General features: G+C 40.7%; 1 protein-coding gene across 1 annotated transcript in view; it reads left to right on the top strand.

Moving 5' to 3' along the window:
• The window catches only part of LOC119371923 (tetratricopeptide repeat protein 5), a 30,471-nt gene extending 16,498 nt beyond the window's left edge, over nucleotides 1–13,973 (top strand). The window contains exons 9-11 of the mRNA XM_037642381.2: nucleotides 731–875; nucleotides 4,969–6,008; nucleotides 6,642–13,973. Coding sequence (XP_037498309.1) covers nucleotides 731–875; nucleotides 4,969–5,088 — 265 coding nt within the window. The 3' untranslated portion in view covers nucleotides 5,089–6,008; nucleotides 6,642–13,973. The remainder of the gene's footprint in view (nucleotides 1–730; nucleotides 876–4,968; nucleotides 6,009–6,641) is intronic.

Below are 13,973 nucleotides of genomic sequence, written 5' to 3'. Positions count from 1 at the left end.
TTTTTCTTCTGTGGCTTGCACTGCCCTTCAGGTTCAATGCCCTGTTTTGACAACAGCTGCCAAGCAGTGCTGTTTTGTAGGCATCAATATTTCCAATGACACAAAAAGTGGTTCAGGAGCCAATAAGGAGAAGCACACTTGCAGGGGTACAGCATGGTGCAACATTCAATATACCGATTGTGGAGGTGAACAGAAGTTCAACGTATGGGTACTACAGTGCTGCACTTTTGCATGGGATTTCCATAGAGATTTTACAACTGTTAAGTATAGACAATAATTTAATATTTACAGGTTCCATATGTCGAAGTTTGACCATACATCATCTCCTGGGCCAGCTGAATGGCTAGCTTGTAGAACATATAGTGGTGCTCCACCAAAGCACATGCTGTATGTCACCTGTTGCTGCTTGCGAATTGTGTGCTGCAGATGATAATATACTTACAGCATAAAATTAATTTGATGGATCATGTTTAGGGCATCTATTAACTGTAAGAAATGCACAGTGAAACAAGTGAATGGTGTTGTTAATTGGGAAAGTGGCTTGACTGAAATCCAATGAGCTTCAACTATAGAAAGCACTGAATATTATTGTTCATTACTGCTGAAAAAATTAAGTAGTATTTGTAGATGGTTGCACATGTAAGTTCCATTTTTTTTTTTTTTTCGGAAAAAAAAAATCTCAGTGAAACATTTAAAATAGGCTCTAAAAGTTTATTTTGCTCTCCTCCAGCACCATGTGTGCTTTGGATGAAGATGCTTCCTGTGTTGCTGTGAATGTCTACAATATGGCTGATGGACGGGGATTTGTTGTTGGAGACTCTGTTGTGATTCGTGAGCCAAGTTTACGTCATATTCAAGTTAATCATAAAGGCCATGTAAGTACTTTTGTTTTTGCAAAACTCTTGTGTACTTGTTGAGCATAAGGCATTCTGTTCCTTTTATATTTAGCAATATCTTTTATACATACATTTTCTTAGCGCCATGAAATACATTTACAAGTCTGATCATATTCACGGCACGCTGAATACTTTGCATGCTTCTTTTGAGGGAGCATTTCAAAGGTCAGTCTGTTTAATGACTACAAAAGAATGCATGCAATTTATTGTGAAAGTAATGAGTGTCTCTTAGAGTAATCCAGTTTTCCGCCAAGAGGGAGCTTTAATTTAGGTGTTTCCATTAGATCAAGTGAACTGTTATATAAAAATTTGAGTAATGAAAGCTTTCGATCTAGACAGCACACGTGCCTCAAAGAGGATGCATGAGAATTGTGAAAATAAATGCGCAGTACTTAAGTGTAAAATATGATATATAGAGAAATTTTTCATTATGGAAGTCAAGGAGCTTGTGGTGCATAACACAGACTCATACTTTTCCCACTGTACACTTTATTTCTGCAGTAATTGTATGTTGGACTTAAGCCTTTGTAAGCAATAACATGGTGCCAAATATGTGCTGCAGCAGCGTATCATTAGTATCTTAGTGATACTAATGCCAGCGTGCACTGCAAACTGAACAATCGTGTTCTTTCATATTGCTGCTACAGTTAAACCTCAATATACAGTAGAACCCCGCTGATACGTTTTTGAAGGGACCGTAGGAAATAAACGTAAGAGACGGGAAACGTAAGAGCCGAAAAACAGGAAAAACGGCAAAATATTTAGTGGTACAGAATTTTATTTCAATTCTTACGAGCAGCACGAAAATTGGCGCGCTCAGCCGCGATCTAGTCGATGGATAGAAACGCGGAGCTTAGGACGGCCTTATCCACAGAAATGGTAATCAACGTATGTGATTTTTTTAACACCAACAGCTGTAGGCATGAAAGAACTAAGCACACGCAATCACGACCGCCGCGGCGAGTCCGACCGCGAACCGCACGCACGACCATGCGAGCTCCAACCAGCTCGAACTCCTCCCGTTCTCCGACAAATAACGATGATGATGAGTCTACGCCAACGCGATGGCAGAAGTGAATGCCAATCTCGAAGGCCTTGCTTTCGCAAGCAATTACGTCATACATGCCTTGTTTGTGCAATGCAAATCTCAGAGGCTATGCTTTTGTCAATAGTAAATGCCAATCTCGAAGGCCTTGCTTTCGCGAGCAGTTACGTCATAGACGCCATCTTTGCAATTTGAATCTCGAAGGCCATGCTTTTGTTTGCATCAGTTGAAAGATTCTGTTGCTTGCGCCTCCCATGCGGCTAATATTACGGTCAAACGAGGCCAAGCTGCGTGAAAATGCACCATGGCCGCTCTCTTTGGTAGTCACTCGGTCGGCTCCGGGCGCACTTCGAGACGTATCATACGGGAACGGTCCGACAGTTACGACGTAACAGCGGGGTTCCCAATACATTGTATCCTATGGGAGCTATGCCGGGACCGGCGGAAAACGACGTAACAGCCGGGAAAACGCAGCAGTGAGGAACGTAACAGCGGGGTTCTACTGTATTGAATGTGGATGTAATGAATTATCAGATGTCACGAGGTAAATTAAAGTGTATCTCGCCACTATGACATTGCAATAGATATATGCTTATATAACAAATACCAGATGTAATGAAGCTATTTTCATATCAGATGAGACTTCATCATAAGGGGGTTCAACTTTATGATTGGTTGCGCCCACCTGAAGCAGCAAGGCCATGGCATAACTGAAGAGCTCTCTGTGGTGCATTAGACTCGTACATCACACTTTTGTTGATGAACAACTGTGCTTACCGCTATCATTGTTTTCTTTTAAGTCTTAGTTGCTCTTACCGTTCATTTAAGTAACGCCTTGGCTGCTCTATTTGCCCTCACAGTGTTACAGTATAGACATTCCAAAATTTTCTACAGTAGAATCCCGCCGATACGTTTTTGAAGGGACCGTAGAAAATAAACGTAAGAGACGGGAAACGTAAGAGCCGAAAAACAGAAAAAATGCAAAATAATTAGTGGTACAGAATTTTATCTCCATGCTTATGAGCAGCACGAAAATTGGCGCGCTCAGCCGCGATCTAGTCGATGGATAGAAACGCGGAGCTGGGGACGGCCTCATCCACAGAATTGTAATCAACGTATGTGATTTTTTTAACACCAACAGCTGTAGGCATGAAAGAACTAAGCACACGCAATCACGACCAGCGCGGCGAGTCCGAACGCGAACCGCGCGCACGACCATGCGAGCTCCGACCAGCGCAAACTCCTCCCGTCCTCCAACAAATAACGATGATGATGAGTCTACGCCAACGCGATGGCAGAAGTGAATGCCAATCTCGAAGGCCTTGCTTTCGCGAGCAATTACGTCATAGACGCCATGTTTGTGCAGTACAAATCTCAAAGACTATGCTTTTGTCAATAGTAAATGCCAATCTCGAAGGCCTTGCTTTCGCGAGCAATTACGTCATAGACGCCATCTTTGCAATACGAATCTTGAAGGCCATGCTTTTGTTTGCGTCAATTGAAAGATCCTGTTGCTTGCGCCTATCATACGGCTAATATTACGGTCAAACCAGGCCAAGCTGCATGAAAATGCACCATGGCCGCTCTCTTCGGTAGTCACTCGGTCGGCTCCGAGCGCACTTCACGACGTATCATACGGGAACGGTCCGACAGTTACGACGTAACAGCGGGGTTCCCAATACATTGTATCCTATGGGAGCTATGCCGGGACCGGTGGAAAACGACGTAACAGCCGGCAAAACGCAACAGTGAGGAACGTAACAGCGGGGTTCTACTGTACATTGATTCTTTTAGTGCTGTTATCCATTGATGTTCAGTAAAGCCATATTCAGCCCCAATAATTGGCTGAATTTGGCTTTTATAATGGCTGTATGCTTGAATCAAAAGGCATATGTTGATAAGTGCCAGTGCTTCCACAGTTGTCATTAATGAATATATTTAGTCATTTGGCTGCTGTTTAGTTTCTTTCTAATACGTCAATCATGTGGTGCACTTTTGATCATGATTGAGCCAGATTTGTATTCAATTTCTCAATCTCTATTGGCTTCTTTTCACGAGTTGCAGAACGGAACCAATTGCCTTGTGAAATTTCATGTTGATCAAGCTCAATCACTATTGAAAGTGCACTGCATGACTGAGGCGTTAGTGATGCTTGCCATACATAGCAGCATAGCAAGCTTAAATATGGCAACTAGGATGCCACATTGAGGGCAGCAAAAGTCAGCCAGCAAGTCTTGGTCATGCAGACCTTTTGGAAGGAAGCATGTCCATTATAATGGAGTATCACCTGAAGTCCTCATGCATAGAAAGGCTTACTGTAGACTTGCTACTTAATGCCTTGGCAATAGTCATTGGCTTTGCAGGGTTGTCACTCATGACGACCTCGACTTTCTGGGAAGATTCAAATGCCTGAATTAAGTCTGGTCCCTGGAAGCGTTTAATTCTCTCTATCGCATATGAGAATAGGTCATTAGCTCTTGTCGGACCCCTAAAAGGAACAGTTTCACCATATGAATAACCAGTGGTGATCTTCAAGAAGCTGTACTTGGCGGAAAAGTGAATAGGATTGCACACAGTTTCATCTACAACAGACTGGAATCTGCTACCCTGAAAAAACTTTTCTAGATCAGTAACAGGGAGGTGGTTGAAGACAAAGAGTGCCTAGACAGATAGATTGGGTCTATGGTGATTTAAAAATGTGTTCTTAAGTTGCTCGTCTGTCCTTTATATTGTAACATAACTCGAAGTTAAACAAATTGTGTATTTAATTATAATACCGAATGCATAGAGCACAAAGAAGCTAGATGCATCAGGGGCACATTACCAAGTATGCGTATTTTGTTATTGGCAATAATGAAAGGTCACTTCTCGATGGGCCACTTCCTTTGCAAGGCAGTGCATGTTTGGCTTTAGTGGAGAGGTAAACTTCTTGCTGCTGATGCCATGTTTCTGATGGGCCCATATTGACATGCTTTATCAGCTTGTGATGCCAGTGGACATAATAGATGCTTGCATTTATCCTTGCAGGAGCTCAGCCTCGTTAGCATACGTGTTGACTCCCCATTGGACCTTATTGTCAATGGGAAAGTCATGAGCAGTGAGAGCAGAGCACCTCTTCGTCTTCAAGTTGTAATCAAGAAAGACTAGTGCCATGTGTTCTTGTACTATTGTCTAGCTGAAGTTTTATAGGAACAAACATTGAGCAACCGGCTGGCCGGTTGATAACTGTTCCATGTGCTGGCGGTTACTTTTGCAACTGCAGTACAGTGATGAGAGGCCGTGTTAAAACTTTTTGCAGAGTTGATCGCTGTCCGTATATATCATGGCCACATGTGCTTTATGGTGATGAAGTTTAAGGAGAAGCTTTAACTCGGGGCCAGCTCCGATTTTCCTATTCACATACTACGTGTAAAATACAAAAATGAGGCAACCACTAGAGTCGTTTGAAGTTTGTCGCATTTGAGAGTGGAAGTTAAATTCTAGGAACTGCAGGGAGCAGAATTTTTATGTGGGAGCTCGTACTGTTTACAAATTTTCCTGAAAATTTTCAGGTTAAAAGAATTGAGGCTCAAAGCTTATACATTTTTAATTCTACACCAAAAACAGATACTATTCCAGCTTTGTAAAGAGCCTGTATGGGAGCATTAAAAGCTGACAACTTTTGGTACTGTGTGAGTTTACAGCTAACAAAACGTTACAATGCTTACAAGGTTTTTGTGAAAGTGCTGATCATAAATTCGGAATAGTACTATAATTTTAAGAGCTGTACATAAAAAGAGAGCAGATGTGCATAACCTTGGAAGATCACAGCCATGTTTCGATCATTGTGGTTGCTTTTGAGCAGTTTTATTTAGAATATAGTTGGCCTGGTATGAAAACATGTACAGTTGAACCTACTTATAATGCTATTTAGCTGCCACAAAAATTTTCTTTATACAACTGACTATTGTTATAATTGGTTACAAAAAAAGAAAGTTACAGTTTCATCCGTAGGATGAAGCATTTAAAGTGATAACAATGCAGTAGACAACTTTTTGCTTTTTTTTTTTGGTAAGGTTAGTAGTAAGGTTTGTAGTTAACATCGTGGTTTAGCTCTAAAAAAAGACAGACACATGTGAGAGACAGGACAGGCGCTACTAACAACTGGTTTATTGCAAGGGTTGCAATGGAATAAATACCACACTGGTGCGCAGACGTGACGAACGCGTAACAAGACGTCACCACTTATCAGGCTACAGGCATGTGGCATCAAAAAGCCTAATCCCATTTCTATACAAGCAGATAGATGTGTCGCTAACACAGTTAGTACCTTTTTTCTTTATATGATACGCCTCCCAGAGTTCGCAGGCTGATTTGTTCCAGCTTCTTCCTAGAATCTTAGCCTCTCGAAATATCGGCTCACACATGCATTTTCGGCAGTGGGACGAAAGATGGGCCCCATCAACTTTCTTTAGATTTTGCGCATGCTCCCTTAACCGGTCATTAAGGCATCGGCCTGTTTGCCCTATGTATGACTTACCGCAAGACAAAAATTCGTTCGTCACGTCTGCGAACCAGTGTGGTATTTATTCCATTGCAATCCTTGCAATAAACAAGTTGTTAGTAGCGCCTGTCCTGTCTCTCACATGTCTGTCTTTTTTTAGCGCTAAACCATGATGTTAAGTACTCACCAACTCGCCCAACAACAAGTTCTTATTAAGGTTTGTAGCTTTATTGGCTCCATATATGGCAGTAAACATTTGCTTAGTAATTTAATTTGCAAGCATGGTGTTACGTGTGCACAGGCAAACATGAACGCACTTCACTCAATAACCATGAACAGTATCACAATACAGTAGACTCTTAGTAAACGGAAATCTATGAAATGGCATTGCTGCTTAAATAGAAAAGCTGCCTCTAATATGATTGGTTGCGTACTTTTACTCTGCACCCCTGTTCATCTCTCGGTAAATGGAACTCCTGTTAAATGCAACTTATTTTCCTGGTCATTTAGGGTTCTGTTTAACCAGAGTCTACTGTGCTGGCATGATGAACAGTGCAATCGAAAGTGAGCAAACACATGGGGTTGTTTTCAAACTCAAGGTTAACACTGGCACAGTTCACACCGTAGTACAAACCAACACGTAGGTATTTATTAGCACCTTTTACACAAGCCTGCCAGCTGAATCATACTGATAACTAAAGTAACACGACAAATAGCACAATAGAATTCCAATGTAACACACAGATGAGACAACATAACACACAATGTAACCTGAATGCGGCATTGGCAACATTGGGCTCGTCATGGGAGGGAGTTCATACGGACGAGCTGCGGAATCGCGCCACAGATCTTCTCACGAGAGACAACCATCCGCCAAGGGCCAAAGAGGGAGAGCCTTGCACAGGCTCTCACTCTCTTGCACAGCGGCGACTATGCCGACATTAGTGTCTCGCAGTGAAGCCGGCCCTCAAGATGCCTGGGTGCCATGAGGCAAGGCAACTTAACAGGGGAAGCAAATATCCCCGCAGCGCATTGCAGAGTGCTCCTCGCTTCTGTGATATAACGTGCAGAGACATGACACATAAACTGACCACCCATCTTAGCTCACTCAGCCTTCGCACTCACCGCAGATGTAATGCGAGACAGGGCGTGCAGGCTGTTCTTTCAGTTAGCCGCTGTGACTGTCACAGCACGAAGCAATGACTCAGCTGCTCCCAGCCGGGCTGAAATAATGGTTTCCACGTTGGCAAAAACTCTTATTTCTGCAACATGTAAGGGAGCATGGCTCAGTGTTGGGGGAAGGGTGAGAGAAGTGAGTGGGAAAGAGACCACCTTCTCAAGCACCAGGTCGGTATACCTGTCTCCCCATTAAATAGAACCTGTGGGTGCCCAGCAGTGCTTCGAAGCGAACCCAGTGCCTCCCGCATTGGAGGTGGACGTTCTAATCAGCTGCCCGCTGCTGCGGTTAACCAGGCTGAGTTGAGGGCATACGCACACTTCACCTCCCCATTCCATGCTTGCACACTCTCTAATGCGCTTTTCCTCAATCCCGCAGGTTACTGCACACAGGGTGTAATATGATATTATTGCACTTGGACTTTATATGGAACATGAGGGTGACAGAAAATTTTCACTTGGATGAATAAAATTAATATCACAATAAAAAAAGACATCCATGGGAATGGCATCTCTTCTAGCTGCAGATCGTGTTGACATGTTTAACGCTAAAATGGCCCTTGCTTCATGCATGATGTAGCAGATGACAGATGATGTGTGGGCCATATACGTTTTGGGAACCTACGTGTGCATGCATGTAGGTTCCCAACCAACATTTAGCCACCTTGCTAAATGCCAGTATGACACGACAAACAGTCTTGCAGTTTGATGTAAAGATGGCTTTACATGGCAAGCATTGTGACATTTTTCAGTGGTAACATGTTGCAGCCAACTGATGTGCTCGCACATATCAGCCATGAAGGAAAATGAAGAAACAGGAAGCTAATACACATGACATCTTGAGAATTAAATGGGATGGCTTTTCAAACAAGAGTGGGATGAACAGGAATGAATCAACAATGTTTCACTGTACTTGTTTAAGTAAAATTTAGCTGAAGTTAAATTCCCTTAACCCACACACTTTCGATTTGCATGCACATTTTCCTTAACCTGTACCTTACTCCCATAAAATACAATAAAGATACTTTATTTAGATCACTGAGGAACAGTTAGCAAATTTCACCATTGTTTATTAATGGATTACGGAGCTGACAGCTTTGTAAAGTCTTTTATGTTTTATTTTCAACAATGTTTGTGAAAAATTTATAGCCTAAATTAAAAAAAAAACTGCTTCCTACAGCCACTAGATTTTACCTCTTTGTATAGAATGCAACAGACCTTATCAAATTCACTGTCGTGGATGTTGTGCAAAACAATTGCCCCATTCCCATGTATAGGAGCTCACGAGGTAAAGCTTCCTCTTACGAAGATGTAAGTGTGCTGTTGTATTATGTTGTTAAATAGCTTGGAATGAGAGCACGGTGAGGATAGTGAAGCTTTCGTTATAGCTTTTAGTAGGTATAAATATTGGCATCAAAGGTGCTTTCTTTTTCTTCAGTGTTGAGCTTACTAGCTGGTAGGCAACAAGGAAGTTGTTTGACCTGCATGTTCATTACGCAACTGCTGCTTGTGTTATGAGAAAAAGGCTGTTCGCTAAGTGGCTCCCTTTGCTTGCACCTAAATAGTGTACAGTATGTCCCAGCTAACTTGCACTAAGCCTTGCAGGAATGAAGAATTCTGTACTTATGGAATGGTTGGGCTTCTTTCGCTGTTTACAGTAATGTAAGAAATGTAACTCCTGACATTGTGTGAAGTGTTTTGAGTGTTTGAGCAAAATGGTTTTTAAAAATGGTTCTAATTTTTATTTTTCAAAAAAAGAAGCAGGAGGGTTAGTCAGCGTACTTGTCTGAGATTGTGGTTAAGAGAATGAACAGATGTGTGCATGTTTTGTATGGTAGTACAGGGCTTTGCTAAAGGTACAAGCCCACTCCATGGTTCTTTGGAAAGTAAGAATTTGACAGCCTGTTCATTTCTAGTTAGGCCAGATAGCCTGTGAACGCTTGGCAGGAAAATGGCCAGGGTCTGCTGCTCACTAGCATGTGAGGGGCAGCTGTATGTAAAAATGTGCCATGGTCAGTGTTGCCATATTTTTTAACGTATGTTGCTAAATTGAGACTATGAACTCTCTAAATATCCGCTGACAATTACTCCTGCTTTGTCACTAGAACTGTTAAGTGAATTTCAAATAATATTTTGTAACATTATATGGTTTACAATAACGTGGTGTAGACCACCTACTGGCCACTTTCATGTTTCTTTCATGTTTGTGCAGTTTAGGAAGGAACAGCGAATTCACTAGCAAAGTGTAGAGGGCTTTCACATTACTAGCATTTTTATAATAACTGATAATAATAGCTGACACCTTGCATTTTCCTTCAGATTGCAAGGTTACAAATATCATGCTTCCATGCCTGGATTTACTTTGAAATTCAATGCAGTACTAATTTGTCTTAGCGACATGAGAAACAGAAGTGATGTCTCAGATTCTTATGAAGCCCAGGCACTCTAATATCTATGCCTCTGCACGGTAGATGTTTCTTATTAGGCGTATATTGTGTCATAAATGTCCTCAGAAATATTATCGGAATGCATTTCGGTACATTTATTAGCTGGTGCGGTGGAGAATGTTGACCAGTCAAGCGTATTTAGCAAAACTGCAGGATCCACCATGTTAGACCCATTCAAACTGGTTCTGTGAGAGTGCGTTCTTTAAGAATATTTTTGAAGCATTCCTAACTTGTGAGTTGCTAAAACATCAGCAGTTGTCCTGTGATGTCACTAAAGAGGAGAGAGGCTTTAAATCTAATTGCACACTTCCTAAAATGTGAGCCCTGGCCCTGGTCACAGTTCATGTTGCTTGCATGGATGGCAGAATGTGGGTACTACTTGAAGAACATGATGCCAAGGTAGAGCCTGATAGCCAGCTTGCATTGCATTTTCACTTTGGGGGGCACTGGAATTGCATATGCAGTTTTCTTGTAAGCAGTGTTTCAAATTGATTGAACTACTTCAAGTGCATTTGAATGGCCGTTATTTAGTGAGCCTTTTTTAATAGCTAGTGTCTCAGAGGTACTAAAGATAATTTTAGCATTTGCAGTAGTGCAGCGATCTGAAAATGAGCAATTGTCTTGTGATTAGTACCTATCAAGTTGAACAGTGTTAAGTAGAATTTATTTTTAGTGCTACTATATGTGCAAACTTCTGCATAAAATGTTCCCATTGCTAGTGGTTTATGACTGTGGTAGTTGGCCACAGTAAAGTAAAAAGTGATAACCACAGATGAACCTGCTTTTCATGGTTCTGGTTTTCATGGTTTCATGGTTAAAGCATAACCTTTAGATACTGTTTTTGCAAAGGCCACTCTAAATCTCTCTCAATAGCTTACTGTTGCCAATAAATTTGGCATGAAGTTAGCATTAGAAAAGGAAGGTTTAGGTATGGATTTTGATGTGCTTAGCAGTGCCTATTTGGTTCAAAGGTTCTTTGAGGTGTTGGAAGAGAGCTGACTGGGGACATTTACAATATTAAGTAGCAGATGAAAAAGGAATAGCTCCTCAAGCTTGTAGGATTTCTGGAGTAGCCAGAACATCAATAATGGAGTGTATCATGTGACTTTGTTTATAGTTTTTTAATATTGCTGTGGGAATGTGCTGTTTTTTTATTTCTTTTTTTGAGGTGTTAGAAGTTTGTACAGATTACTTGTGGTGAGCTGAAATTTTTGTTTTATGAATTTCTTCTTCTGATGACGATAGGTAAATAGGCATATATAAAAGATTGTGTTCATTGGTTTAACATGCTTGTGCATGAGGCCTGCTACAGATGTGCACTAGCTCTAGGAAATATTGCAGCTTGTCCACATAGCGTGGAAGAGAAAAATGCAGTCTCATTAAGACCAGACAAGGTTTGTCACAACTGCAGGAATTATTGTTAGATCTGGTAGTTAGTGCTGCAGCATATGAACATTTGATACAGTCTAATGTGGTAAAGAAAAAAAATAAAAAGCTCTAAATGATTTCATTGCAGAGATGCTGTGGTTCTGTTGGGCTGACAGTTAAATTTTTTAATGGATATGATAGGTGTGAGAGAGGCTGTTGGCACTTCAGAAAGGGTACATGGGGAAAAAACTCAATGAAAAGGCTGCTATTTTGGTTATTTTGTATAGTTATTTTGGTCACAAAGGTCATGGCTAATACTACATTTTGTTAGCCTCTTGTACAAGCTAGTGACACATAGTGGTATCCCAGTAGTTTTGGGCTGAATACTTTCATCATGGCTGGTGCATATGTGCTGGTGTTAGTATTCAAAATGAAATCTTGTGTTGAGTTTTGATGTACCTTATTATTTTTTTTTTTGACTCTTGAGTTACCTGGTAGCTCTAGCAGGTCAAGTTTCTCTGTTGTATAAGTCGAGCAGATCTCTGTATATGTTGGTAAAAAATTATTTTCAGCAAATTGCTTTTCTAACCAGAGATGAGCTGTGCTTTTCAACTCAGTTCTTGCCGTGTGTTTGAGTTTCATTGCTCGAACATATTATTCTAAGTTTTAGTTTCCTTTTGTTATTATCGGTTAAGATAATTATTCTAGCCTTGAATATGTGCTAAATGAAAGTATTTTCCAGAGCAGGTGTCTTTCACTGTAATACTTTAAGGGAATATTACAGGCAAACTACACATGTGTTTTGAACCCAGGTATAATGTACAAGACCTTGCTGGAATGAAAAAAAAAAAAAATAAAAAAAAATAGGAAATTTTGTGCACTTACGAAAAAACTTGTGAGTTAAAGGGTTAAGCACGTCCACACCTCTTTAGGTATTGCTTTATACACAAAGCACATTAAGTACTGTTTGCAGTTTGTAAGAGGCTGATGTAGAGTCTGATGTGCAACAACGCTGCTTATGGAGAAAGTTTTTTTATGTACCATGTTCGCTGTGCACAATGAGAACAAGTGTGGCCTGTTGTAAAATATTCTTATGTAGTTGTGTAGAGCACAACTGCAGTTAAGTTCTGCACATACGTACTGGCCATGACATTAGGTACATTTTGGGCACTCTAAGCTGTGTGCAAGGGCAGTGCTGTTGCAGAGGTAGGCAATTTCTGATTCTTTGTGAAATTGCTGCTTTGCAGAAAGAGAATGGTGGGTTATTTCTTGCTGGGGGTGACCAGTGAATAGAGACAACAGTTGGGCGGTCATGGTGTGCGTTTTTTTAATGTTATTTCATGTCCATTCTGTTGTCGAAAAGATTTCAGCACGGAAGAAAATTTGTCCAAACCAAATTCTATTCAACCATTTTCTTAACACCACAAGCAGAATGCTTCTACTTGCTCCAACTCCGACTGCTCTGTCCACCATTTGACAGGGCATGTTTTCCCAATATTGTCTTAACTGTGATGTATCCGTGTAAATAACACATGTTTGTGCTAGAATATTTTAAAAACTTATTTCTTCTTTATCACTGTCATTGTCTTGTGACACGATATGTTTTGTCGCCTTGCCTTTAAACACAGTTGTTTTTTTTCTGCTTCTCACTGTCATACTGTCAAATGAGCTGGTCACAGTGTTGCCTTCGTGCTTGTATTTTAGTGGTAGTCAGAAACAGTGCAGTACAGTTTCTTTTTATCGTTTTCATCACTCTTCTTTATGTACTGTTTTGCTGGGCAATTGTTATTTTCACTTGTGCCTTGACGATTGTAAGTAGGGTGCGTCTTGCACATACTGGAAAAGCAGGCAGTATGTCATCTTGCAAAATTTTGAGTTTTGTACATAGATTGTATGCCCAAAAAATGTGTGTAGGCACTTTGCATATTGTGAAGCATCGTGGGGTACTTTGCAGGTTATACATTTTTGTTGCTTGAGAATTTTTTCCAGATTACCATATTCTTATTATATTTGTTCTTGTTCTGTGTGTAAAAACTGTAAGGCGAGAAAAACTTCCTGTACTGTTGCTCCTTGCTAAACCACTCTATGGTTTTCTTTTTTTATGAGAGAAAGCTTCTTGATATTAAACAGTTTTGCAGCCAAATGGGCTTTGATAGACGGTGCCCTTATACATATATAACCTGGAAGCAAAGTTGGAAAATGGGGTTACTCTCCAGACAAGCTATCATAAGTAAAGCAGAGAAATGACCCGTTAATCAAGGCGACAGACTGAAATGTTATGTATGCGGAGATTATGCAGAAAGCTGCTGGAACCACTACATTGTTTGAATATACCAAGAAGCTTTTGATGTGTAACCATTAAAATATTTGACAAGCTTTGACTAGGGATAGCTGCTCGCTATTTCTGCATGTGTCACTGTGGTCAATTAAGAGATGCAGCCTGTATTTAGCCTATTTCCATTGGGTTTTGTTAGTCTGTGCACATTTCATGCCACTGGCATATCATTTGGAGGGCCAATCTCATCTGTGCAATGAAAAGCATTTTGTATTGAATTTTA

This window comes from Rhipicephalus sanguineus, chromosome 1 (assembly GCF_013339695.2).
Source record: "Rhipicephalus sanguineus isolate Rsan-2018 chromosome 1, BIME_Rsan_1.4, whole genome shotgun sequence".
Lineage (NCBI taxonomy): Eukaryota > Metazoa > Arthropoda > Arachnida > Ixodida > Ixodidae > Rhipicephalus > Rhipicephalus sanguineus.
The sequence above is the reverse complement of the archived record's forward strand: the minus strand, read 5'-3'. Positions and strand labels throughout refer to the sequence as shown.